The 27,738-nt window shown below is 38.1% G+C and overlaps 1 protein-coding gene across 2 annotated transcripts; it reads right to left on the bottom strand.

Moving 5' to 3' along the window:
• Positions 1-8: 8 nt before the first annotated feature.
• On the bottom strand, positions 9-26,407 carry LOC111156807 (elongin C). 2 transcript variants are annotated; one of them, XM_022517881.1, is made up of 4 exons: positions 26,208-26,407; positions 14,399-14,452; positions 9,469-9,612; positions 9-1,870 (listed from the first exon to the last, which is right to left on the bottom strand). In XM_022517881.1, exons 2-4 carry the CDS (start codon positions 14,400-14,402, stop codon positions 1,680-1,682), a joined length of 339 nt encoding a protein of 112 aa, XP_022373589.1. In that variant the 5' UTR covers positions 14,403-14,452; positions 26,208-26,407; the 3' UTR covers positions 9-1,679. The 2 variants fall into 2 exon arrangements, with proteins under 2 accessions (XP_022373589.1, XP_022373587.1); XM_022517879.1 differs by lacking the exon at positions 26,208-26,407 and adding an exon at positions 26,033-26,130.
• Positions 26,408-27,738: the final 1,331 nt, after the last annotated feature.

The raw sequence follows: 27,738 nt of genomic DNA, 5'->3' as shown, positions 1-27,738 counted from the left end.
ACCAAGTGTTCATCAAACCTTTCAGTCAAGAGCCTTTATTAACATGCAAGTATCATTTGCCGCAAGATATACAGTTTTTCCTAATCTTTCAGTTCTATTTCAGTATTTTAAACTTAAGGCTACTTCTGGATCTCATACATAAAGTAACCTACTAAAATTGGTCAAAGTCAAATTTTATTCTAGTTGTCACTTTGACCTTTAAGATCATCATTTAGGTTTTTGACATTATTTGTCAGCAAGTAGCAGAATATAATTCTTGTACTTGATAATCTATACTAAAATATGTATCAGTATGTCTTGAGAAGTTACTAAAATATATGCAATTAACATATTTAATTGCTTTCAGTAAGCTGGAAAGTACAATGTTAGGTCTTCTATGAGGAAAAATTACTTTTATAGATCTTGGTTGCTTATGTTCTTGGCAGGTTCCAGAAAAACTGGTCCATATTAAACCAGTCTCAAAGACCTAAGCTGAAGGCTTAACTATGTATCTCCTATAATGATAGCATTATTGAACTACTAAGATAGAGATAATAATAAACCCTACTCCAGTGCTCCTTTTCCCATGCCTAAGCAGAGGTGCTCTGTCAAGTTTTTCAAATTTCTTGTGTGTTTAGTATAAAAGCTGAATGACCTAAGTCTGATTTAAGTAGAAGACCCACAGATTATGGGTATCATACTTATTGGGACATATTTTAATTAACAGAAGATAATTCATATACTATATCAAAGTGCATCATAAGATTTGCACTGCATCTCTCAATGTTTTAAAATTTTTTATAACATTTCAGTTGGTTGGAGGAAGACTGGAATAGTTCAGAAAAGTCTAGCTTTTAAGAGGTAAATAAAGTCTGTAATGAATCCTTTAAAACATATTTAAATAATCAAAAGTGCAGTCACAACAAGGGACTATGTAAGAATGAATATTGCGAAGGAAGCTTTATAGTCAGTGAAATACAGTACTTTGGATTGGCCAAAATGCACAATGCACATGAAATCAGTCATGTAGTTTACTTGTTGACCACGTGGCTACAGTTCAAAAAGTGATTGCTCCAAAAGCTATTCCTAGTAATCTTCCAAAATTGCTTTTTTAAATAAAGTTCTTAAATTGTAGCAATAAACAAAAAGACAAGATACACTTAATACTGCAGTTTATCAAAAGACACATAAGAAATGTCAACTCTTATGTCTTTGACAATTATAAAAATCAATGTTCTGGCTAAGTTATAAACATGTTTATAATGCAATTATTTGCATATCTCTAGTAATGATAACAACAGTTATAAGATCAGAATAGGTTTAAAAAAAAACACTAAAAACACAAAAATACATAGCCCCATTATTTACCTGTAGAATGTGTTCATTTATGCTTAAATTTCAGTATTTACTATTTCACCACTGCTCTAATTTTAAAAATCACATCCAAAGGATAAGGCAAAACCACCTACGAATTGGCATATTTGTTTATTTCTCAATTTGTGAAAATGTCCTTAATTTGTTGATGTAGCAAACAAATTCAACTCTGATTGCTATGCAAAAGAACAGAAGATAATCTGCTTTGCAATGAACTTTAAAGTTCAACTGCACACAGGCAACATGCTATATATGAAAAAATTACTAACTGAACTACAGGTATTAAATACTGAAAAAAGTTAACAGTTTATTATAATTTATTTTATTTAACAATCTAGGAAGTTCGCAGCCATCAGCAGTTCCAGTGCAATTTCAGGTGCAATTGGGAATTCAGGAATCTCTGTGGAGCTGTTAGTGTAGCGAACCTTGTAGGTAAAATACATGCATACTTTTGATAGCACATGGGAAGGGATCTCTCTAAAATTGACTTCATTAGTTTCGTTCTCAGCAAACTGACCTGTAAAAGAAAAGGAGTATGTTTGTTACAGGATGAATGAATTCACATGTTGGGAAGTCCTAACTCTCAGTACTTCCAAAAGTGACCATATTTGGAGATAGGCGCTTCCTCCTTCCTGCCTTTTATTTTCTGTTCAGAAAACATTTTAAAAATACAGAATGCTTCACAAATTTGTGTATCATCTTGCATAGGGGCAATACTAATCTTCTCTATATTATTCCAGTTTTAGTATAGATGCTGCTTAATGATTCATGGATGGGGTCTTTGAAGAGGTAATTAAGACAAAAAACAGGATTATTAGAATGGACCCTAATCTACTATGACTGGTATCCTTGTAAGAACAGGAGGTTAAGTCAAAGCCACACAGAGGGAAGACAGTGTGAAGAACACAGGGAGAAGTCAGCCATCAGAGCAAGAGAGGCCTTGGAAGAAACCCTACCAATACCCTGATCTCAAATTCCTACCCTTCAGAATTATGAGAAAGTAAACTACTATTGTTTAAATCACTCAGTCCAAGGTACTTTGTTACAGCAGTCTTAGTAAACTAATACAATGTGAAAAGAATGAACTCAACTAGCATCAAAAGAAAGACGTAATTGATTTGAGTATAAATATAAAAAAAACTTTATTAAGACTGCAAATGAGATTAATCAAGACTGAATTTTAAAAATTCTAATTTTCTTCCAGGACTTTGGACACTTTAGTTTTTCCTAAGAATCATGGTGGCATGATTAAGTGAGGGTGAACAGGATACAAAAAAAGACAAATCTTTTAGAAGATTCAGTTTAAGGAATCAAATCTTTATGGATCATTAGGAGCCCTGTGCTATATGGAGGTGCCATGTAAAAAAAGATAATAAATGTAATACTATTAAAAAAAAATAAAAGCATTTTTTAGAAGATTTTATTTATTTATTTGACAGACAGAGATCGCAAGTAGGCAGAAAGGCAGATAGAAAGAAAGGGGGAAGCAGGCTCCCTGCTGAGCAGAGAGCACCGATGTGGGACTCGATCCCAGGACCCTGGGATCATGACCTGAACTAAAGGCAGAGGCTTTAACCCACTGAGCCACCCAGGCGCCCCTAAAAGCATTTTCTTTCTTTCTTTTTTTTTTTTTAAGATTTTTATTTATCTATTTGACAGACAGAGATCACAGGTAGGCAGAGAGGCAGGCAGAGAGAGGAAGGGAAGCAGGCTCCCTGCTGAGCAGAGAGCCCGACGTGGGGCTCGATCCCAGGACCCTGGGATCATGACCTGAGCCGAAGGCAGAGGCTTTAACCCGCTGAGCCACCCAGGCGCCCCTAAAAGCATTTTCTTAAGAAAGCAAACCTACTGTGTCCCCTTTTAGTTTTCAAAATTTTGATTATGTTAGTGAGAGAGCTCCTCATAAGCTACTTCCCTTTTAGTAACACTTTATAAACTTTTCTAATGATCTCAAAATTTCTATAGCTATATAGAGATTATAGCATTTAGCATTTACAGGAATAAAACAGTTTCTTAGCAGTCTAGGACTAGCATTGTGTTGTCAATATAAAAGGGAAAAAATGCTTTCTGAGAATGTAGTTTTTTTTTTTTTTTAAAGTTTTCTAATAACGGTCTACTGGTTGGGGGGTGGGGTGAGAAGAGCGAGCAGGACTGAATGAAGAATTCATAGCAATGAGGTAAATTTTGGTTTGTCAATGACTAAAACTCTCTTTCTTGAATACGTGCATGAAATATTACCAACAAACAGTTAGTAAGCTTTTATTATTTTTAATTTTTAAAATTTATTTGAGGAAGAGAGAGATTTCAGAGGGAGAGGGAGAAGTAGACTTGCCACTGAACAGAGAACCTGATGTGGGATCTCGATCCCAGGACTCTGAGATTATGACCTGAGCCGAAGGCAGACGCTTAACTGACTGAGCCATCCAGGTGCCCAGTAAGCTTTTTTTTTTTCCTTTTTTCTTTTTTTAAATATTTTATTTTATTCATTTGACAGAGAGAGAGAGATCATAAGTAGGCAGAGCAGCAGGCAGAGAGAGAGGGGGAAGCAGGCTCCCTGCTGAGCAGAGAGCCCAATGTGGGGCTTGATCCCAGGACCCTGAGATCATGACCTGAGCTGAAGGCAGAGGCTTAACCCACTGAGCCATCCAGGTGCCCTGTAAGCTTTTGATATTAAATAAACATTAGGGTTTTTTGAGGTGAAATTCATATAACATAAAATTGATCATTTTAGAGTATACAATTCAGTGTACGTTCATGATACTGTGCAACCACCACTGCTATCCAGTTTCAAAACATTCTCATCATCCCAACATAAAACCCCATACCCTTTAAGCAGTTCCTGTCTATTTTCCCATCCCCAGCCTCTGGCAAATGCCAATCTTTCTGTCTCTATGGATTTGTTCTGGATATTTTATACAAATGGAATCATATAAATGCAACCTTTTATATCTGGCTCCTTTCACTTATCATATTTTGAAGGTTGCATGTATCAGTACTTCATTCCTTTTTATGTAAGCATTAGTTTTGGGCTGCAGATAAACTAAAGGAGATCAAGCTTGCAAAAAGCAAATATCTTTTAATTTTATTACTAACTAAAATTTATTGACATCCATGACCTTGGTTTTCTAAGTACATCCAAGCTCTATCCAGTATAGAAGTCCAAAAGTAATTCAACCTATGAGCAATGAGTACTGCTAGCAACCAAACTGGCGTTCTTAAGTACTATTTTCCACTACAAGAAAACAGCTCTTTGGAAAAATGTCTGTTTTCAGGATTAGAGAATAATTTTTTTAAAAAAGATTTTATTTATTCATTTGACAGAGATCAAAGGTAGGCAGAGAGACAGGCAGAGAGAGAGGAAGGGAAGCAGGCTCCCTGCTGAGCAGAGAGCCCGATGTGGGGCTTTGATCCCAGGACCCTGGGATCACGACCTGAGCCGAAGGCAGAGGCTTTAACCCACTGAGCCACTCAGGTGCCCCAGGATTAGAGAATAATCTATCAAATGAGCTTGACAGGGGTGTCTGGGTGGCTCTGACCATTTAGCAGCTGCCTTTGGCTCAGGTCATGATCCCAGAGTTCTGGGATGGAGCCCCATATCAGGCTCCCTGCTCCACGGGGAGCCTGCTTTTTCCTTTCCCTCTGCCTGCTGCTCCACCTGCTTGTATTCTCTCTCTCTTTCAAATAAATAAAATCTTTAAAAAAAATAAAAAAAAAAAAACAAAAAAAATGAGCCTGAGAAATCTTGTTATTATAGAAAGTAGTACAGCTATCCAAGACTACCAGAGCCATGTCAAAAGGACATGAGAGCCAACCTGATGTGGCTCCTTCTGGCATAAAAATGGAGCAAACGGTACAATTTGAACACCAGTGAGAAAGACTGCACTAGATTAAAAAACATCAAATAATAAAAAGTCACAAGTTGAAAATGATACACAAAAAAATCCAAACAAAAACCAAAATACTCTGCTACTACAGGATGCTGAAGAATCATTTCATTACACTGAAAAATTATATGTAAAGGGAAAAAAAACCATTTATCTTTTCTCTGCTATACAGAGTTATATTTCAGGATAACCAAATAGTTCTTTATAATAAGAATTCTAACTAATAAATGCAGATAATAAGAATTCTAACTAATAAATGCAGAAGAAATTGTAAGAATTAGAAAAGCACTGTTTTGTAATTCCAAATGAAGTAAATCTCAGCAATAATTACAATGAACACTAAAAGCATTATATGGAAATCTGACTGCAGATTGTTCATAGATGAATCAGCTTGCTAAACCTGGAATTCACATATCAGTCTCAACATCACTAAAAGATTGAGACAACAGGAATACAGTGGTACCACCTATAAAGTATTTGCCTAGAAAAATGAACTGGATTCTAATCAAGCCTCTAGAGTTGTAATTATAAGCTTACAAGATGAAATATTAAGTCTAATTTAAATGTGGACAATTTACAAATAACCGTGTTTCTCCATAAAATTCATGGTCGGAAAAAAAGGGAGAGTACAGGGGAACTATCATAGATTTTGCAAGTCAAATGACACTAGCAGGGAATAATCAGCCTGAAATACTCATAAAAAAATGATAATAGATGAAATAAGATTGGCAAAACACTGATAAAATTGAAGGTGGATGATGGGTACATGGAAATGTATTATACTATTCTACTTTTGTGTGTGTTTTAAAATCTCCATAGTAAAAAATACAGACAAGGAATTACAAGTGACTTCAAATAAAAACAACCAACAAAACTAAAAGGCAACATATGGAATAGAAGATACTTGTAAATGACATACCTGACAAAGGTGAGTAACCAAAATATATAAAGGACTTATAAAACTCAACACCCAAAAAACTGAATAATCTAATTAAAAAATGGACAGAAGACATGAATAGACATTTTCCCAAAGAAGACACAGATGGGGGCGTCTGGGTGGCTCAGTGGGTTAAGCCTCTGCCTTTGGCTCAGGTCATGATACCAGGGTTTTGGATCAAGCTCTGCGTCAGGCTCTCTGCTCTGTGGGGAGCCTGCTTCCTCCTCTCTCTGTCTGCATCTCTGCCTACTTGTGATCTCTCTGTCAAATAAATAAATAAAAATCTTTAAAAAAAAAAAAAAAAGACATAGATGGACAACAGACACATGAAAAGATACTCAGTCTCTCTCATTATAAGGGAAATGCAAATCAAAACTATGATAAAGTATCACATCTGTCAGAATGGCTAAATTCTGGGTGGCTCAGTCAGTTAAGCATCTGCCTTCAGCTCATGTCATGATCTTAGGGTCCTGAGATCAAGCCCCCACTGGGCTCTCTGCTCAGCGGGGAGCTTGCATTTCCCTCTACCTCTGCCTGCCATTCTGCTTATTTGTGCTCACATACTCCCTCTCTCCCTTAAAAAAAAAAAAAAAAAGAATGGCTAAAGTCAACAACATAAGAAACAACAGGTGTTGGCAAGGATGTGGAGAAAGGGGACTCCTCTTGCACTGTTGGTGGGAACGCAAACTGGTGCAGCCACTCTGGAAAACAGTATGGAGGTTCCTCAAAAAGTTAAAAATAGAACTACCTTATGATCCAGCAATTGCACTACTATGTTTTTACCCAAAGAATACAAAAATACAAATTCAAAGGGATACATGCACCCCGATATTTAGAGCAACATTATTTACCATAGCCAAACTATGGAAAGAGTCCAAGTATCCACCAACTAGTAAATGGATAAAGATGTGGTATGTGGTGTGTATTCGTGTATGTGTACACACACACACACACACACAAACTGGACTATTACTCAGCCATAAAAAATTAAATCCTGCCATCTGCAACAACATGGATGAAGTTGGAGTATTACGCTAAGCAAAATAAGTTAGAGAAAGAAAATACCATACTATCACTCTTGTATGGAATTCAAGGAAAAAACCAAACGAGCAAAGGGGGGGGGAAAGTAGAGAGGCAAAGCAAGAAACAGACTCTTAATTTCAGAGAACAAACTGATGGTGACTAGAAGGGAGGTGGGTGGGTGCATGGGTTAAAAAGGTGATGGGAACTAGGGCATGTACTTGTTGATGAGCACTAGGTGTTGTATGGAAGTGCTGAATCACTGTATTGTACACCTGAAACTAGCATTATGCTGTACAGTAACTAACTTGAATTTAAATCAAAACAAAAAAAAACAAACCCAAAACAAGGGACCTCAAATAGCCAAAACAATCTTGAAAAAGTAAAATAAAATTAGAGGCCTCACACTTCCCCATTTCACAGCTTACTCCAAAGCTATAGTAATTGAAATACTGTGGCATTAGCACAAGAATAGATCAATGGAATGGGGCACCTGATTGGCTCAGTGGGTAGAGCATGCAACTCTTGATGTCAGGGTTTTGAGTTCAAGCCCCACACTAAGTGTAGAGATTACTTAAAAAAAAAAAAAAAAAAAAAAAAGGACTCTCAATGCAAGAGAGTTGAGAACCCATAAATAAACCCATATAGCTATGATTAACTTATTTTCAACAAGGTGCCAAGACCCTTAAATGGGGGAAAGAAGAGTCTCTTTAACAAATGGTACTGGGAAGCCCATGTAAGAGGGAATGAGGCTGAGTCATTACCTCACACTATATACAAAAATTAACTTAAAATCAAAGACCTAAATCTAACAGCTTAAATCACAGAACTGGGGAAGCCTGGGTGGCTGAGTTGGTTAAGGTCTGCCTCTGGCTCATGGCATGATCCCAGGGTCCTGGGACTGAGCTCCACATAGGGCTCCTTGCTCAGCAGGGAGCCTGCTTCTCCCTCTCCCTCTGCCTGCTGCTCCCCCTGCCTGTGCTCTCTCTGTCAAATAAATAGGTAAAATCTTTAAAAATAAATAAAATCATAGAACTGTTATAAGAAAATATTTGCAAATGATGCCTGATAAGGGGTTAGGGTCCAGAATTTATGAAAAACTCTATGACTCAGTAACAAAAAGACTTAACAACGGAACTGAAAAATATTTAACAGATTTGAATAAACATTTCTCCAAAGATGATATGCAAATATATAGCAAACACCAGAAGCGATGTTCAGCATTTCCTTACCAAGTCCTTAGGGAAATGTTAATCCAAAATACAATAAAGAGTGCCTGGATGGTTCAGTCAGTTAGGCATCTGACTCTTGGTTTCCGCTCAGGTCATGATCTCAGGGTCTTGAGATTGAGCCCTGTATTGGGCTCCATGCATAGCGGGGAGCCTGCTTGAGATTCTCTATCTTCCTTTCCCTCTGCCCCTTCCCTTGCTCATGTTCTCTCTTAAATAAATCAATCTTGAAACAAAATACTAGGAGAGGGGTGCCTGGGTGGCTCAGTGGGTTAAGCCTCTGCCTTCAGTTCAGGTCATGATCTCAGGGTCCTGGGATCAAGCCCTGCATCAGGCTCTCTGCTTAGCAAGGAGCCTGCTTTGCACTCCTCCCCCTCTGTCTGCCTCTTTGTCTACTTGTGATCTCTCTCCCTCTGTCAAATAAATAAATAAATAAAAATCTGAAGGGAAAAAAAAAAAAAAAAACAGGAGAAATCACTTCACACCTGTTCGGATGGCTAGAATCAAAAAATAGGAACATAAATGTCAGTGAAAATGTGGAGAAACTAGAATACTCATACAATGGTGGTAGGAATGTAAGATGGTGCATCTACTGTGCATTTTGGTAGTTTCTTCAAAAGCTGAACATAGTATTGTTCATGCTCTAGAAAATCCCAAGCCTCAAAAAAAAAATTTCTTTGAGGTAAAAAAAAATTATCTTGAACAAAGAAAGAAAGAAAGAAAGAGAACGTTAAGAATAGATGTTTGGGAAGTGGTAACTTCTAAAAAAATAAACTGTATATGTAATTATGAGCACAAATCACCAATAGTGTCCTCCTGTGGTGAGGAAATTAACGATGGTAACTAACGTAGGGAAAAGAGCCCTTCCTAGGAGGGTAAATAACTGAAAACAGGAACTGGCAGAAATCAATTTTTCCAAAGCAACATAATCATGCAATAATGTCAGAACAGTTATTGTCTCATTTAATGTTATGAGTCACTTAATTCAAGTAAAAACACATTAATAGTGAAGATTTATTAACAGAAAATAAAGAAATGTACCTACCTGGGCCACTCAACATGGCTTTTATTGTTCCAGATGTTAGTGCATGTTCTCTTTTTACAATAAATTCATGACCATCCGAAGATATCAATTTGACATACATGGCATCAGGGCCTTCACACCCACCATAGGTTTTCTCTTCTCCATCTAAAGTAAATGATTTTTCAATCACAAAATTAAAAACAAACAGGTTTACCAAGGTTAGTATTTGACTAACTCAAAAGAGAAACATTTCTGGATGGTAACATCTACCAAGATTTTAAGATTTTTTAACTATTTGTTTTATTATTACCTGAACATTTTCCAATGTCAGAATAAATTACATTCAAGGATGTTACTTTGGATAAAAATTTACCAATATTCTTCAAGGAAGTATTAACAATTTTTTTTTTCTTTTGTGAACAGAGCAACATGTCCAAATTTGAAAGCTTAAACAGATTTTCAAATAGTAAAACTTTAAATTAAATCATGGGGAGTACTCATGTTTAACATAAGATGCATTGTGTGCATTTATGAAAGAATGTTTGTATGTCATATGATTTCAACTTCTCTGACAAAGCTCCTAATTCTTAAAGTTAGGGCTTCTCTTTAATCAGAATCTTTACTCTTGATCCATAAAAATAATGATCAAAAGCTTTTATTACTGATTTTAAATTATTACATGACTGAAGTAAGGAATATAGACAAATACCAGTCTTTGAAATTCAAAGTAGAGGTGAGGAGATAGTGTAGATGTTACTCTACTGCCAGCTACCCTCACTGCCACCACGCTAGCTTCAGCCATAGTAGCTAGCTCAATATAACTTTTTTGGGAATATGTATTTTTTGTATATCCTTTTAAGAGGTTTCTAATACCTATAACTTTCACAGAAAATTTTAATTTTTATGATTACAAATATCTGAAAGAAAGTATCTTAAGGCTTATTCTAAAAAATTTAGGAAGCCCTAACAAAAGAAGTAGAGAGGATAAAGATATTCAAGCTACAAAGATTCATTTATTTATTCATTTGTTAATAGTTAATTTAAAAATCCCTCAAATTAAGATTAATAAATATAAAAATCATTTATGTACTACTGCTGCCCAAAATGTCTAATCTGAATCTAATCTGGAGTAAACATTCAGATAAATCTAAATTTTAAAGTGTCATGAAAAGACTTCATTCCTCATGCCCCCATAAGTAGGGAACTACTTAAAAGAGACTAAAGAAACAAATTAACACAGTAAGTGATCCTTGATTGGATCCTGGATATAAAACACCGGGATACCTTGGAGATACTCAGTTCTAGACCACACAATAAAGCAACTAACTCAAAGATGTGTCAAATGAATTTTTCAGTTTCCCAGTGGATATAAAAAAGTTATGTTTACAGCATACTATAGTCTATTAAGTGTGCAGTATCATTATGTCTAAAACAAAAATGTTTATACCTTAATTTAAAAATACTTTATTGCTGGGGTGCCTGGGTGGCTCAGTGGGTTAAAGCCTCTGCCTTTGGCTCAGGTCATGATCCCAGGGTCCTAGGATCAGCGTCCTAGGATCGAGCCTCGCATTAGGCGCTCTGCTCAGCAGGGAGTCTGCTTCCTCCTCTCTCTCTGCCTGCCTCTCTGCCTACTTGTGATCTCTTATTGTCAAAAAATAAATCTAATCGTAAAAAAAAATTCTTTATTGCTAAAAAATGCTCACCACTGTCTGAGTTTTCAGTGAGTAGTAACCTTTTTGCCAGTGGAGGGTCCCGCCTTGATGTTGATGGTCACTGAATGATCAGGGATGTGGTTGCCGAAGGCTAGGGCGGGTGTGGCAATTTCTTAAAATAAGACAAAAGTGAAGTCTGCTGCATCAATTAACTCTTTTAGGAACGATTTCTCTGTGGCATGTGATGCTGTTTGACAGCATTTGATCCACAGAACCTCTTCAAAATCAGAGTAAATCCTCTCGAACCCTGCCATTGCTTTATCGACTAAGTTAATATTCTAATTCCTTTGTTGTCATTTCAACAGTCATCACAGCATCTTTACTAGTAGATTCCACCTCAAGAAACCACCTTCTTTGCTCTTCCATTCGATGCAACTCATCCATTCGAGTTTGACCATGAAGCTGCAGCAATTCAGTCATTATCTTCAGGCTCCACTCCTGATTCTAGTTGTTGCTGTTTCTACCACATCTGCAGTTACTTCCTTCACTGAAGTCCTGAACCCCTCAGAGTCATCCATGAGGGCTGGAATCAACTCCTTCCACATCCTGTTGATATGTTGACCTCTTTCCATGAATCACATGTATTCTTTTTTTTTTTTTAAAGATTTTATTTTTATTTATTTGACAGAGATACAGTGAGAGAAGGAACGCAGGCAGTGGGAGTGGGAGAAGCAGGTTCCCCGCCCAGCAGGGAGCCTGATGGCTTGATCCCAGGAATGACCTGAGCTGAAGGCAGAAGCTTAAGGACTGAGCCATCCAGGCACCCCAGGTTCACATGTATTCTTAATGTCATCTAGAACGGATGAATCTTTTCCAGGTTTTCAGTTTACTTTGCCCAGATGCAGCAGAAGAATCACCAACTGTGGCAGCTATACCTTACGAGACAGATTGCTTAAGTAATAAGAGCAGGCTTAAAATATTCAGTAAACCATGATGTAAACAGATGTGCTATCATCCAGGCTTTGTTGTTCCATTTATAAAGCACAGGCAGAGTAGATTTAACATAATTCTGGGCTCTAGAATTTTTGGAATGGTCAGTGAGCACTGGCTTCTACTGAAAATCACCAGCTGCATTAGTCCCTAACAAGAGTCAGCCTGTCCTCTGAAGATGTGAAGCCAGGGACTGAATTTTCTCTCTAGCTGTGAAAGTTCCAGATGGCATCTTTTTCCAATATGAGGTGTTCCATCTCCATTGAAGATCTGCTGTTTAGCATAGCCACCCTCATTAATTACCTTAGCTGGATCTGGGAAACTTGCTGTAGATTCTGCATCAGCACTTGCTGCTTTACCTTCAGTTTTATGTCACAGAGACAGCTTTTGTCCTTAAACCTCATGAGCCAGCTTTTGCTAGCTTCAGACTTTTCTTTTACAGCTTCCTCAACCTCTCTCAGCCTTCACAGAATTGAAGAGTCAGGGCCTTGCTATGGATTAGGCTTTGGTTTAAGGAACTGTTGTGGCTGCTTTGATCCTCTATACAGACCACTCAGACTTTCTCCATCAGTGATAACTCTGTTTTACTTTTTTATTATTCACCTGTCCACCAGAGTAGCACTTTTTATTTCCTTCAAGAACTTTTCTTTTGCATTCACACCTTGGCCAACTGTTTGGCACAAACGGCATAGCTTTCAGCCTGTCTCAGCTTTTGACATGCTTTCCTCACTAAGTTTAACCATCTCTTGCTTTTGACTGAAAGTGAGAGAAGTATTTCACTTGAATACTTAAAGGCCATTAATTAGCCTACTAATTTATTAATTAACCTAATTTCAATTTTCCTGTCTTAGGGAATAGGGTGATCTGAAGAGATAAGGGAAGACCTGGCTGGTGCAGCAGTCAGAACACATACAGCATGTATCGATTAAGTTCCCCATCTCTGTGGGCACGGTTCATGGGATGTCACAACAACTACTATAGTAACATCAAAGATCACTGACCACCATAACAAATATAGTAATAGTGAAAAAGTGAAATACTGTGAGAATTACCAAAATGTGAGAGACATGAAATGAGCAACTGCTGTTGGAAAAATGGCACCAATAGATGTGGTCCACACAGGGTGGCCACAAACCTTCAATTTGTAAAAAAAAAAAAAAACCACGCAGTATCTGCAAAATGCAATATGAAGCACAATAAAACAAGGTATGTCTATAACATACTTGCTATAAAGAACACTACTGACACAACTGGGAAATTCTGAATATGGACCTAATTATGAGAAGCCTACTCCAGTATTTAGGTGTGAAGTGATATGGTACAGAAAAATATGCATGTGTGTGTATATGGGTATATAAATATAACACACACAAGGAAAGCAAATGTGGCAAAGCATTAGCAATCACTGAAGGCTACACAGTGTTATCATTTCTGCAATTTTTCATAATAAAAAGCTGGGAGACTCATAAGGATGCAAGTAACTTGTAAATTATAGACTACTCAAGCATACAAATATTTAGCAGGTTTTGCCCATCTCTTAGAAAATAAAAACAATTTTCAATTAAATTTATAATTCTTGCATTTTTGGCAAGAATTTAAAGCACTTTTTATGTTTGTTGGGAAAGTTTCTAATTTAAGTTGCTATTACTTACTAGGAATCACAAATTATACTTGGCACAAAATATTACTTATCTGCCTTTCAAAAATAAATATAGGCATACCTTTATTGTGCTATGTTTTATTGTGTGTCTGCACTTTTTACAAACTGAAGGTACGTGGCAACCCTGCACTGAACAAGTCTGTTGGTGCCACTTTCCAACAGCACTTCTCACTTTGTGTCTGTGTCATGTTTTTGTAATTCTGGCAATACTTCAAACTTTTCAATACTGTTTTTGTTATGGTGATCTGTGATCAGTGATGACTCACTAAAAGCTCAGATGATTAGCATTTTTTGGCAATAAAGTTAAATAAAATAAATAAAAATTAAATAAATTTAAATAAAAATTTAATTAAGGTACTATATATCTATTTTTACACATAATGCTACTAGACTATAGGACAGTGTAAACCTAATTTTTACAAACAGGAAACCAAAAAATTCATTTGACTTGCTTTATTGCTGTGGCCTGGAATCAAACCCACAGTATTGCTGAGGTATGCCTGTGGTAAACAAATGCTGTGGATTTAACTAATTTTAATCTACTCGGATCATTTTTTTACTTGCATTCACCAATGTAAAAGGTCTATCTTTGAGGGAAAAAAACCCAGCTTCTACTAGTTGAAATATAAAATTACTTTATATAACTTACCCATTATGTTCTTATGAAATTCTACTTTACTTCCACAGGAACTTTGGTAGTTTCCTGAAAATATAACAATGCTATTTTAAGATTAATCCTGGAGTAATATGTTTTCACCCATTACTATTTAACATCCTTGGTATTACAAATTCAAGGACTCTCTCTGCTATGCAAGAGTTTCCCAGCCACCATAATATGGAACAGTATCAAGTTTCTGAACATCTGAGAAAAGATGATCACCTTCAGAGTAGTAGTCTAAACACAGATTTGGTTTTTTCACCCCTTTAAGGTAACTATTGTGAAAATTATTTAAAAATACAGATGTTGTTCCTTAAGAGTTGAACTGAACTTGAAGGAGACTGCTGGCCTTAATCATCTCTTTGTATACTTATATCTACTAGATACTAGTGGAAACTAAAGCACGTATTTGCTGAATGAATGACAATATGATAAATCCAAGGACATGATGTAGCCTTCATAAAAGGGCTCGCCCTCGTCTTATGTAAGTGTGGCATTTATAATGCATTTTACTGGGCCATCCTTGCTGCAAAAGGCTATCAAAGTTCTGAAATTTAACAGTGAAGTGGTAGCAAATCTTTTCTATTTTAAGAAATCTTAAAAGTTTTTAGAAGTTTTTATTTATTTGAGAGAGAGAGAGCACAAGCGGGGAGGAGGATCCAGAGGAAGAGGGTGTACGAGACTCCCCACTGAGCAGGAAGCCCAGTGTGGGGCTCAATACCAGGACCCTGAAATCATGACCTGAGTTGAAGGTAGATGCTTAACTTAATGAACCACCCAGGTATCCCAAGAAATCTTAAATCTTACAAAATAAGATGAATGCTAAAGAGAAAGAGCTCATGTTGAGTAATTTTAATTTTCATATCATTTCTTCAAGGAGCATTTCACTTAAACCAATATATTTATGTTATTAACAGGAAAACATCCTGTTCTGTGAGAAATTCCCTAACCAGAATTTTATTCTAGCCTTAAAGGAAGGGCCAAGAAAATGAACCATAACATTTTAGAGCAGGAAAGAAACCTGGAGATAAACTATGTAATCCCTCATCTTAAAGATGGTAGCATCACTGATGTATACGGGGGCTGAATGATTTGTTCCAGGTAATGACAGAGTGAAAGTAGGAATCAAATCTATTAGGGGAATAGATTTGGAGGGGAATATTTAAAGTGCCATATCTAACAGGATGTAAGGGCAACAGCGGCAATGTTACATCATTACCAACAATTTGAGGGGCTAATGAGTGGTAAACATCGCCTTACATGACTTACATACATTATTTTAAAATAACACTTACACAAGGGAATTATTATTCCCACTTTAGAGGTGAAGAAACACTAAGAGGTTGCCACTTGCTTAAAGCTTCTACAGCTTAAGTGGCAGCATAAGGATTTAAAGCTAGTTGGTTTGCTTTAGAGCAAACACCACTTTCCATTATTCCATACTACCATGGTAAACAATTCTGGCTCCCATTAAAACTTTTCTACTACTGTTAAGAGCTGCTCATATAAATCCTTAGATACTTATCTAAAATTTAAACAGTACTGCGTCACTTTGTAAGAAGAATAATAAAAATTCATTGGTCATAATTTATTCTGTTCACTGCTTTGTAATCTTTCTTCTAAAAAAAATGAAAAAGGAAAAAAAGTGCTAGAAGAACTTCGAGTGCCAAGTTTCTATCTGGAAAATCTCTAGAGCAAAACATCTAGGATGTTTATTTAACTAGCAGTAGCTAAGCAACCATGCAAAGTCACATCTTAGAAGCCCTCTGGGTAGCAACAGCTTCTCTACAGACTTCTTAATATAGTAAATCAATCTCACCATTTATACAACAAAGGTGGAGAAGGGACTCGCCGTCACTAATAAGAAAACAGTAAATTAACATTAACAGTTAAAAGTAAATCCTCATTCTTATGTAGAAGTTAAAAATATTTAAAATATGATTAAATCTGGATTACCTATAGACATCCAAGTTTGGGGTTAGAAAAATCCCAGTGTAAGCATTTGATCTCTTCTATACCTGAGGTCTGGAAATTTGAATTAGTAGGTAGAGGCAGTGTTTGAACAGTAAGCTGAAAATAGTTCTAGGCAGAAGATAAAAGCATGAACAAAAAGTCCTCGGATGTTATTATGCTTTTATAGTGTTATATATGAACATTACTCTTTTAGAGTTTTTTATTTTTTAGTAACAAATAAAAATTCTAGATGAGCCTAGCAGCTACACTGAAATCAGTTTTGAATCTAGTATCACTGAACACTGAAAAGATCTTTGAACAGTCCATCCTTTGAATCTGAAATGCTACCATTATCATTTACTATATTATCACAGGAATTTCTAGACTATATTCTGTCTCACTAATCTTTTTATATCTGACCAAAATATCCACTATTTTCACTATAACAGTGTGATAAACATATTTGCTAAATATTTCATGTTTTGCTAAAGTCTCATTTTATCATTACACATTTCCTGTTTGGTGGACTTTTTGGTACTTTACAGTTTTTATTATGAATGCCCTCTGTTTTCCTATTATACTTTCTGAAAGATTATTAATGGTGTTTTAAAAAAAAGCTTTTAAATCCATTAAAAGATGGGGCACCTGGGTGGCTCAGTGGGTTAAAGCCTCTGCCTTCGGCTCAGGTCATGGTCTCAGGGTCCTGTGATCGAGCCCCGCATCGGGTTCTCTCTGCTCAGCAGGGAGCCTGCTTCCCCCTCTCTCTCTGCCTGCCTCTCTACTTGTGATCTCTCTCTGTCAAATAAATAAATAAAATCTTTTAAAAAAAATAAATCCATTAAAAGTTGATTTTGTATCCCATCATCTTTGCAGAACTCTCTTATTAGTACTAACAGTTTTTCAATTGATTTGCTTGGATTATTAAGCAGATGACAGCAACAGCTGCAAATCTATTCTTGTTATCTTTCTTTTACATTGGCTATTTACTTAGAAAAAGTAATAAGGTTAGGTGTCTGACATTACTCACAAAAGTATGCTACGGATTAAAGAACCAAATATAGAAAAATAGAAGAAAAAATGCAAATAACTCATAGATCTGTACAAAAATGCTTGATCCCAACAGTAATCATGGAACATGCAAACTAAAACATTAAACTGTGCTAAGAATCAAGTGTTGGAGGAGAGGGAAAAAGGGAAATACTAAATAAATAGCACAACAGTTTTTGGAGGGCAACAGCAGAATCATCAGAAGGCTAGCGATTATTGGTATCTACTTTAAAGAAACACTAGCCTTGTGTGCAAAGGCAAGTAGAAGGATATGAACTATAATAGTATACAAATGAAAAACTGAAAATACGCTAAAAAAGTTAATCAATTAGGGAACGAGCTAAATAGAAATAGTGTCTATAATTATTAATATTTACTAGGAGTGGTGAAAAGGAAAAAATTAAATCTATGGGTGTAACAACATGGAATTACCACCAGGATAAACTTAATTTTTTAAAAGCAGATTAGAGGGACACCTGGGTGGCTCAGTGGGTTAAGCCGCTGCCTTCGGCTCAGGTCATGATCCCAGCGTCCTGGGATCGAGTCCCACATCGGGCTCCTTGCTCAGCAGGGAGCCTGCTTCTCCCTCTGCCTCTGCCTGCCACTCTATCTGCTTGTGCTCACTCTCGCGCTCTCTCTCTCTCTCTGACAAATAAATAAATAAAATCTTTAAAAAAAAAAAAAAAGCAGATTAGAATGAAAGGTATAGTTTGGTGTTATTTATGTAAGATAAGTGGTTTCTTGCCTATTAATCATATTTTCTGCAGAATACATAAAATGCACCAAAATACACGTTTGAAAATGTAAATTATTAGAAAACTATTTTTTTCGAAAACTATGATTTTAAATTAGATTTTACTTATATATTTACTTATGAAAGATTTTTATTTATTTGAGAGAGAGAGACACAGTGAGAGAGGGAATACAAGCAGGGGAGTGGGAGGGGGAGAAGCAGGCTTCCCGTGGAGCAGGGAACAAGATGTGGGGTCTGATTCCAGGACCCCGGGATCATGACCTGAGCCGAAGGCAGACGCTTAACGAATGAGCCACCCAGGCGCCCCTATTTATTTATTTTTAAAGTTTATATGAAAGAGAGCAAGTGAGCGAGCACAAGTGAGGGGAAGGGACAGAAAAAGAGGGAGAAGCAGACTTGCAGCTGAGCAGAGAGCCCCACAACAGGGCTCAATGACCTGAGCCAAAGGCAGACACTTGACTGAGCCGCCCAGGTATCCCTAAATTTCATTTTTTTTTTAAAGATCTTATTTAAATTGTCAGAGAGAGAGAGAGAGACAGAGTGCAAGCAGGGCGAGCAGCAGTCAGAGGGAGAAGCAGGGGACTTCTTACCGATGTGGGACTCGATCCTAGGACCTGGCCGAAGGCAGATGGTTAACCCAACGAGCCACCCAGGCATCCCCCTAAATTTGATTTTTAAACAAAAACAAATAGGGACACCTGGCTGGCTCAGTTAGAAAAGCATGTGACTCTTGATCTCTGGGTTGTGAGTCTGAGCCCCATGTTTGGTGTAGAGATTACTTACATAAATATTTAAAAAAGGGGGGCACTTGGGTGGCTGTCAGGTGTGATCTTGGGATCGAGCCCTGCATGGGGCTCTGTGCTTGGGATTCTCTCTCCCCCACACCCCCCTCCCCCAACTCACTCTTGTGAGCAGCTGCGTGCTCTCTCTCTCTAAATAAATCTTTTTTTTTAAAGACCATTATGAATTTTTTTTTCTTTAAAGATTTTATTTATTTACTTATTTGATAGAGAGCTTGGTGGGGGGAGAGACAGCACAATCAGGCTGAGCAGCAGGGAGAGGGAGAAGCAGGCTCCCTGCTGAGCAGACAGCCCCATGGGGCTTTATTTCACAACCCTGGGATTGTGACCTAAGTAGAAGGCAGGCACTTAACCAACTGAGCCACCCAGGAGCTCCATAAATAAAATCTTAAAAACAAAACAAAACAACAAGAAGTGTGATAGAACCAAGGAGCTCATAAGGGAACAATGGTCAGCCTGATGATTAGTTCTTAACTCTGTAAAAACCAGGATTAATTTGGAAAACAAAGTAATACAAATGGACAGAAGTTAGAAGGTAATTCCAGTTTGTCAGAAGACATCAAACTATCCTGCCCAGAATGTCCTTATAGTGTCACTGGATTTATGGCTCTCAAGAGGAGTTAAAATTCTCATTCTGGCCTCCTTTAACACAATAATATCCCTATATTTAGTTCTTGTGTAAGCAGTCTTAATACTTTTAGCAAATGGTACCCCCTCCCCCATTTTTCCTCCATTGTGGAATTCATAGTTTTTTTCACTATTAGATGTAAATGCTTGTAAGTTTCTCTTTTTAGATATATTTTGTCTTGCTTACTTAAGCTTGATGTTTCCACAAGGCAAGGAGGTCCTTTCTCTTTGTGACCAAGATAATCAATACAATGGTAATTATGTGGTAATGTTAACAATGTGAAGCTTCGTACAATAATGTTATCTGTCACTGACACAGTACTATTCTGAGCTTTCTAACAGAATAAAGTTATTCAATGATACACTGTTTTTTACCAAGATTGATTATGTTTTTGTTTTCCCATGATGCTGGCATTCTTTCTAGGAAAGAAATATTTAAGTTGATGGAAATATTTTGGGCTATACTGAAGGGAGGGAGTGACTAAAGAAGGAGACAGTATTCTACCTTTCACAATAACATTTAGTCAATATGAATTCTAATTCTGAAGACAATTTTAATTTTATTTTTTTTAATTTTTTAATTTTTAATTTTTAATTTTAATTTTTTAAAATTTATTTATTTGACAGAGAGACAGCGAGAGAGAGCATGAGCGAGGAGAAGGTTAGAGGGAGAAGCAGACTCCCCATGGAGCTGGGAGCCCGATGTGGGACTCGATCCCGGGACCCCGGGGCCATGACCTGAGCCGAAGGCAGTCGTCCAACCAACTGAGCCACCCAGGCGTCCCGACAATTTTTATTTTAAAGACTTCGAGGACACAGGCACATTTTATGAAGTTATTATAACTAAAACATCAGTCTTCACAATTTTGCACCACGATAAACTGCGAATTAAATGCAAGAGGCATGTTCCTGTACATGATTTCTGGAATTTTATGTTTCCTAGAACTAATTCAGTTATCTGAAAATGTTTGTTTGATAATGTCCTCAAATCTCCTAGGGTTAAAACTTGTTCCCAAACGCCCAAGTTGAAGAACAAGTTTTGTTCTCTGTGGCAATCTACAGTACATCAAAGAGGGCAGTTCTTCGCTTTTACTAAGGGAGTCTATCAGGTCCTTTAAAGTAAAAGCACTGACCACAATTTCCGATCTGTTTTTGATGGTTAACAATTAGTCATGGCCTAATCGTCCTAAATGATCAAGTTTTTATTACTAGAATAATGACTCAACTAGGAATACTCAGTAATCAACTATATTATAATATTTCATTAGCAGGGCTTGGTTTCTAAAAACAAGCCCTCTGCCTGTCATCAACTGTGGGGTTTTAGGGATCTTGATTAGCAGAGATCTGATATTTGAGAACTCTATTTTAGACTGGCCATAAACGATCAATCAAAAATATTTTTATACAGGGTGGTGCAGACCACAACAATCATTAATGTTAAGTGGTCTGATGTTAAGTGGTCTCCAGATCACTGGGAATGAAGGTTCTTGATTATTTATGTTTTGGTAAGTTATAGCTGTTTCATGTCAATTTACAAGTGGCAAAATGATAAACAAGACTTTCGTAAATCCTTATACTGGATTCCTAAGTATTAATCCAAGAAATAATATGCCCACAAAATACCTTTTACAAAAATGTTCACACAGAAGCTTTACTCAAAATAATGAGAAGCCACCCTGATGACACAAAGGCTGTGATCTATCTGTGCAAAGGAATACCATTCACAACAAAAAGGAATGATCTACCAATACACAAGACATTAGGTGAATACCAAAAACATTATACTGAATGGAAAAACAAAAAAAGTACATACTATATTATTCCATTTATATGAAATTCCAGAACAGGCAAAATGAACTTATGGTGAACTTATGGCTGCTTCTGGAGGAATGATTAGGAAGAAGCATGAGACAACTTTCTGGAAAATTAAATGGTACACTGAGCATTTCAAGATACGTTAATCATATCTCAGTTAAAAGAATAAGGTTAGAGTAAGATTTTTAAGAAATTTATTATTTTTCTTAAATTTAGGTATCTTTCATTGTAGAGATGTTATCAATTCAAGTTTTCTTGTCTCATTAACCTTTCAAAAGATACTTATGCTAATAATTAAACTGACCCAAATTCTCTAGGTTTGGGGAAGCTAATAGATCGGGAGTAGGATTTGGGGAGTCCTAAAGAAGTAAATCTGGAACTATGAAACTTTTAAGTGAACAGCCACAAGTAAAAGGAAAGTAGCTTTTGATCTGGGTCTCACTGGATGGAGGTGTTTTTACCAAGCAGAACTGGAAGGAGAGGGAGATCCAGGCAAAATAAACAGTATGAGCCAAATGAGGAGAGGGGCAGGGAAGGCATGTACACAAAGTCACAGTGTCACTGCAAGTCCACATCTGAATTTCTACTCTCCAAATTTCTATTTTGAGACCCTGATAGGTTAAAGTGATAAGACTCCTGTTTATCTCTCAAACACAATGGGCTAAACTGTCTAAAAGTTCCTTCCAGCACCACCATTTCATGTTAATACTCATCTGAAATTCCCCCTCCCTCTACCAATGCCTGTAATTCCCAATTTCCCATCTTTATTAAACAGAGTTGTTGCCCTCAAACAGCACAGGGCTCCAGACTGCTACGTGCTTCCACGGAGTCTGTCTGCCTCAACCCTGTAAACTACCTAACCTCCCTCTTAGACAATGATTTTCAAACTCCTTTGTTTTGGCTTTAAAAGGTTTGAACAAATATTCCCACTATGTAATATCTAATTATAGATTCTAAATACTATAAAATCCTAGTAAACAATCCTCCTAGTAAACTAGTTTTTCTACTCTGAAAAAATCCTAGCTTCTCCTAAACCTCCAATACCTTCTCCTCCTCCTTGCCCTGACAACTTATTTTATCAAGAAAACAGAAAGATTATCACTTCAATTGCCTTGTTTTTCCATCTTCGTCCTACCTGCATCTATATACCATACACTCTGTCCACCCTCCTGTTTCAAAAGTTGAATAAAAAAGGGGTGCCTGGGTGGCTCAGTGGGTTAAGCCTCTGCCTTCAATTTGGGTCATAATCTCAGGGTCCTGAGATTGAGCCCCGCATCGGGCTCTCTGCTCAGTGGGGAAACTGTTTCCTCTTCTCTCTCTCTGCCTGCCTCTCTGCCTACTTGTGATCTCTGTCAAGTGAATAAATAAAACCTTTAAAAAAAAAAAAAAGATGAATAAAAACCATCCTTCCGGGGCACCTGGGTGGATCAGTTGTTAAGTGTCTGCATACGGCTCAGGTCATGATCCCAGGGTCCTGGGATCAAGCCCTGCATCGGGCTCTCTGCTCAGCAGGAAGCCTACTTCTCCTTCTCCCACTCCCCCTGCTTGTGTTCCCTCTCTCCTTGTGCATCTCTCTGTCAAATAAATAAAAAATCTTTAAAAACCAACCAACCAACCAACCAACCAAAACCATCCTTCCTATTCAAGGCCAACCTTTCCACTTAAGCACACCTCTCTGAGGACTTTGTGCTGTTATTATTCCCATCAGCACATCAAAATGCTATATAATCACTACCCTTCACTTCTTAACCCACTCTGATCAGACTTCTGGCCCACTAGTACATTCAAGGGGCTCATCTTATTTCTATTAGTTTACTTGCTTTCATGGTGAATTTTTAATCCTTATCTAACTCTTAGTAGGGTTTTATAGATGACTACTCCCCTCCTTCCCAGAACAGCTTCTTCCCTTAGTATTACAGATGCCATACCCTCCTGGCTTTTCTGCTTCCATCCCTGTTTGCTCCTCTTTTGACCAGAGTGCTCCCAGTCATCTGCCTTCTTCTCCATTAATACTCTTCACTTGATGTCCTCTAGTCCACAGGTTTAAATATTACCCATTAAAAATGACCCGCAGGGGCACCTGGCTGGCTCAGATGGTTAAGCGTCTGCCTTCAACTCAGGTCATGATCTCCATGTCTTGGGACTGAGCCCCAAAATGGGCTCCCTGCTCACTGGGAGTCTGCTTCTCCCTCTCCCTCTGCCTGTGCTCTCTCTCAAATGAATAAATAAAACCTTAAAAAAAAAAAAATGACCCCCAAATAATCTTCCTTCCGAGCTTGACTTTGCCCCCGAACAACAGTTGTGGATATCCAACTTGCCTACTTGCTACTTGCCTATTTGATAATAACTATGAAAGTCCTCATTTATTCCTATGCAAAACTCTCAATTTATTCCTCAGAAATCAGTGTACCCTCCTGTGTTCCTTATTTCAGTAAATGGCACTAGTGTTCACCCAGATGCTCAGGCAAAATAGTTGATTTCTCAATTTTTTTTCCGTCCTAGGGGAGAAGGCAAGACCTACCAGGCTCCATCTTTAATTATATTCCAGATCACACCATTCCTCACAAACTTTTACCTTACATCTCTAGTTCAAGCTACCACTTCTCAATTGGACTACTACAAGCCTCCTTAGGAACTCGTTTCCTTACTTTCCTCCAACTGTTCTATTTGCCACCTAGTAACTTGTCATCAAAAACAGAAGTCAGGTATCATTCCCCTGCACAAAATCCTCTAATGCCCTCTCATTACAAACAGAAAAAGGACTATAAAGTTGTAATTATTTAGACTTAGCTAAGTACTCTGATTTTATTTCTCATAATTCTTATTTAACTATGCTCCATCTATACTGTATATTGGCCATTTTAGTATCATAATAGGTTAAGTTCATTTGTTTCTTAAAGTCTTTACATTTATAGTTACTGCTATCTTAAAAGCTCTTCCATGTTATTTAGGTCTGCAAGCAAAACACTACCCCTGAGAGAGGCAGGTCTTCCTTGCTCACTCCCCTATCAAAATTAGACACCCCTACCCTACTCACCTAATTTGACTCGACGTAACTCTAATCTTGACCTAATTTCTTCACATTTATCACCACTTGAAACTATATTTGCTTATATATATACTTATTGCATCTCCTCTCTTTCCCCAAGCTCCATGAAGGCAGGCCTGGTAAAATAGCTAGCCTATAGCAGGTGCTCAGCAAGTATTTCTTGAGTGAATGGTACTATTATTTTTTAGTCACCAAGGCTTGAAATTTCAGGCATCACTCGATGGGCTTTTCCTGATCTTATTTAACCATGGAAGAGTAAATCCTTATTAACAACTAAAATCCTAAAATAACTGTACACTTATCAGTATAAATGCAAATAACTGTACACTTATCAGTATAAATGCAAAAAATCAGTATAAATGCAAAAAGCTTCCAGATTACTTCATAGTACTGAAAAATCTGTATTTAAACAAACAAACAAACACCCAAAAAGCACTTTATAAGGTACACTCAAATGTTACTTTAGAGCTTGATATACAAGGCTCACTATAACTTCTGCTACTGCCTAATTACATTACAGAATTATTATAAAAGTAATGAAACTGGCATCTACAAGTTGAAATAAACATACTTATAAAAATATATATATTTTGAAATGGTAGTTACTAGTTAAATTTCATACTTAGGGGAAAAAAATAATAGCCATTAAAAATTAAACATTAACTCCAGATCACCACTGGCAATAAATAAATATCCACCATGACAGGGCTCAGAGCTGTTCCTTACCATTGTATCTCCAGAATGAATGAATCCATGTGTGAACAGTAATCTTTCAACATCATGAATTACAAATATAATGTAAACGGGATCAAAGATTTATCATCTTAGTCTACTAAACAGAAAGGGAAACAACTATTTGAGGATCAAAATGCAACTTAGCAGTTTGAAAAAAAGGATTTTAAAACTCAAACTAAAGGATTTCGGTTGTTTTCTACACAAACGTGAAAAAGTAAAATGCAAAGTAGAAATGCTCGCACTAATGGCATGAACTTTACAACTATATGTCACGAAAGAGATTTTAGTTCCGTAAGATAAACTCAACGGCCACTGTACTAGATACCTTTCAGACAAAACTGGAAAGCAGATGCACGACAGTCCCAAACTATCTAGTCGGGCACAGATCGTCCGACAAGTTGCCCAGAAGGTAAACGTCCCGGGGTCCTGCAGCTGGAAAGAGGGCTGTGACTGGGAGAGTCACTCCTCTGACTGGGGACCGACTCCAAAAAAAGGACGTATCTGAGTGCACACGGGGAAAGCAGAAAGGAAAAGCGACAGGGCTGCCATGCTCCTAACTCCACCCTCCCGGGGCTCAGCCCGGGGAAGGCCCAGACTCGCTGGCCGTCGCCCCTCCTTTCGCCCTCTCCCGAGCCCACCAAGCGGCGCCTAGAAAGGTCTCGCCGCCCTCTTCTCCCCTCCCCCAAACCAGGAGCTGAGAAGGCCCGGGTAGGTTAAGAGCTTCCGTTCCTTCCCCGCCCAAATGGGAAGGGGTGGGAAGTGGGATCGCGAGCGCGCCCAGTACGAGCCTTCCTTGTCTCCCACGCGGATCCGGAGTTCCGTTCCCACCCCAGCCCGAGACTCACTCGTCAGTCCTGCAGCCACCACAGCCACCGCGCCGGGTCCCCGCGCACCGCCACAGCCCCTACTCCAGGGCCACCCCCCCACCCCAGCTGCCTGCCGCCGTGGGTTCCGGGGCAGTTAGAGGAATCACTTCCGCCGGGTCACTGATGCTTTCCGCGACGCGCGGGAGAATGGTACCTGGTGAGGCGGGGACGCCGTCTGTTGCCTGCTTCCGTCTACAGGAAGTGCGCAGCGCCCCCCTCCCTCCTCCTACAGTACCACTGGCCAACCTCGGAGGACCGCGGTCATTTGCAAATCCCAACCAATCCAGTTCTGGGTCTTCTGATTCCCAGCATGCAGCACCGACTCTGATACTACTTCTACCGGGACATCATTCTCAAAGAGGTGCTCGGGGGTTCCGAGGCAGCACTGCATCCTGGGATTTGTAGTTTCTCTGAAGGCCACTGTTTCTCCGCGGCCGCACTACGTCCTGGGACTTGTAGTTTCTCACGTTGAATGTTAAGCCTTTGGTAATTTTAGAGGTTGTCCAGGGGTCCTTCTGCGGGTCGGAGATAATCTGCAGAGAAAAGATTGAAAATTGGGAGTACGGTTTCTATGCTAACAAGATCGTGCTCTTTAAGAAACACCATCTGTCTTTTTGTGAAAACTTGCAAGAGCATCTTTACGGCTGGCGCAATCGGCTAGCCTCATTTCCTCTTTTCCCGACACCTATTATTGAAAACTAACCACGCCCCCACCCCAGAGGGTTGGGGCCTTTCTCCATCCTTACTAACTCCTCCCAGCACCGGGTTGCTCAAACTTTCCTATATTCAGAGATCACGCCCTGAAATTCCAGGCGTCTGCCGCGGATGCTGAATTCTGAGATCATCTTTGACATTCCACGCCCCAGCACTCTGGCTCTTTGAGCCCCTCTCTCGCTCGTCGATCGGCCTGTCCTTTTCACTTGCTTTGCCGTGGTTAAATTCAGGTACCCTTCCAGAAAAGCTGAAACAGCTAAATAAAGTTTGCCCTCTGTTTACGGGCCCGTGGCAAGAAGGGAATGTAGGGCCAAGACACCATTTCAAATTGCTCAACTAGGCGCTGTTGTGTTAACGATGTCCAAAAAGGAAAAATAAATACAGGGGAAACAAAATTTGTTGACCTAATTAATAACTTTTGCTTGAAGGACATGTTTTGTTGATTTGACAGATAAAAGTCATTGCTTTTAACGGACAGATTGCTCTGGGTTAACTTTTCAAAGCCTTTGCAAAAAAAAAAAATTTTTTTTTTAAGTTTTTGGTTTTAACGACATCTTGGAGTAGAGTTTGGTAGGGAGGAGAGACAGTGGGATGAGGAGAGGAGGCGTGGGCTCATTTTCAATCATATTTTTCCTCCTTTACTTCAAAAATGTTGTTTTCTTCCCTTCTCTTCCTCTTTCCCTCTTTGTATCATCACCCTCTAAAGGATGACGATATTAGTTGCCTAGAGAATGATAGAATTTTCCAGATGAGAATATTGAAGCTAGCTAATAACAGATTTAGGGCTAGGATCTATCTAGGACTGTCGTGTGTGTGTGTGTGTGTGTGTGTGCGCGCGCAAAATTTTACTGTATTTTAAAAATTTATTTATGTAGTCAATATATGCCTATTACAAAAAATACAGATTGCAGATGTTTGTTTTTTCCATGCACTTTTACATCATCATACTGTGTGTATATGATTTTGAATAC

Source organism: Enhydra lutris, unplaced genomic scaffold, assembly GCF_002288905.1.
Source record: "Enhydra lutris kenyoni isolate GAN:26980312 unplaced genomic scaffold, ASM228890v2 scaffoldscaffold49, whole genome shotgun sequence".
Lineage (NCBI taxonomy): Eukaryota > Metazoa > Chordata > Mammalia > Carnivora > Mustelidae > Enhydra > Enhydra lutris.
Note: the sequence above shows the minus strand (reverse complement) of the source record. Positions and strands in the feature narration are given on the sequence as shown.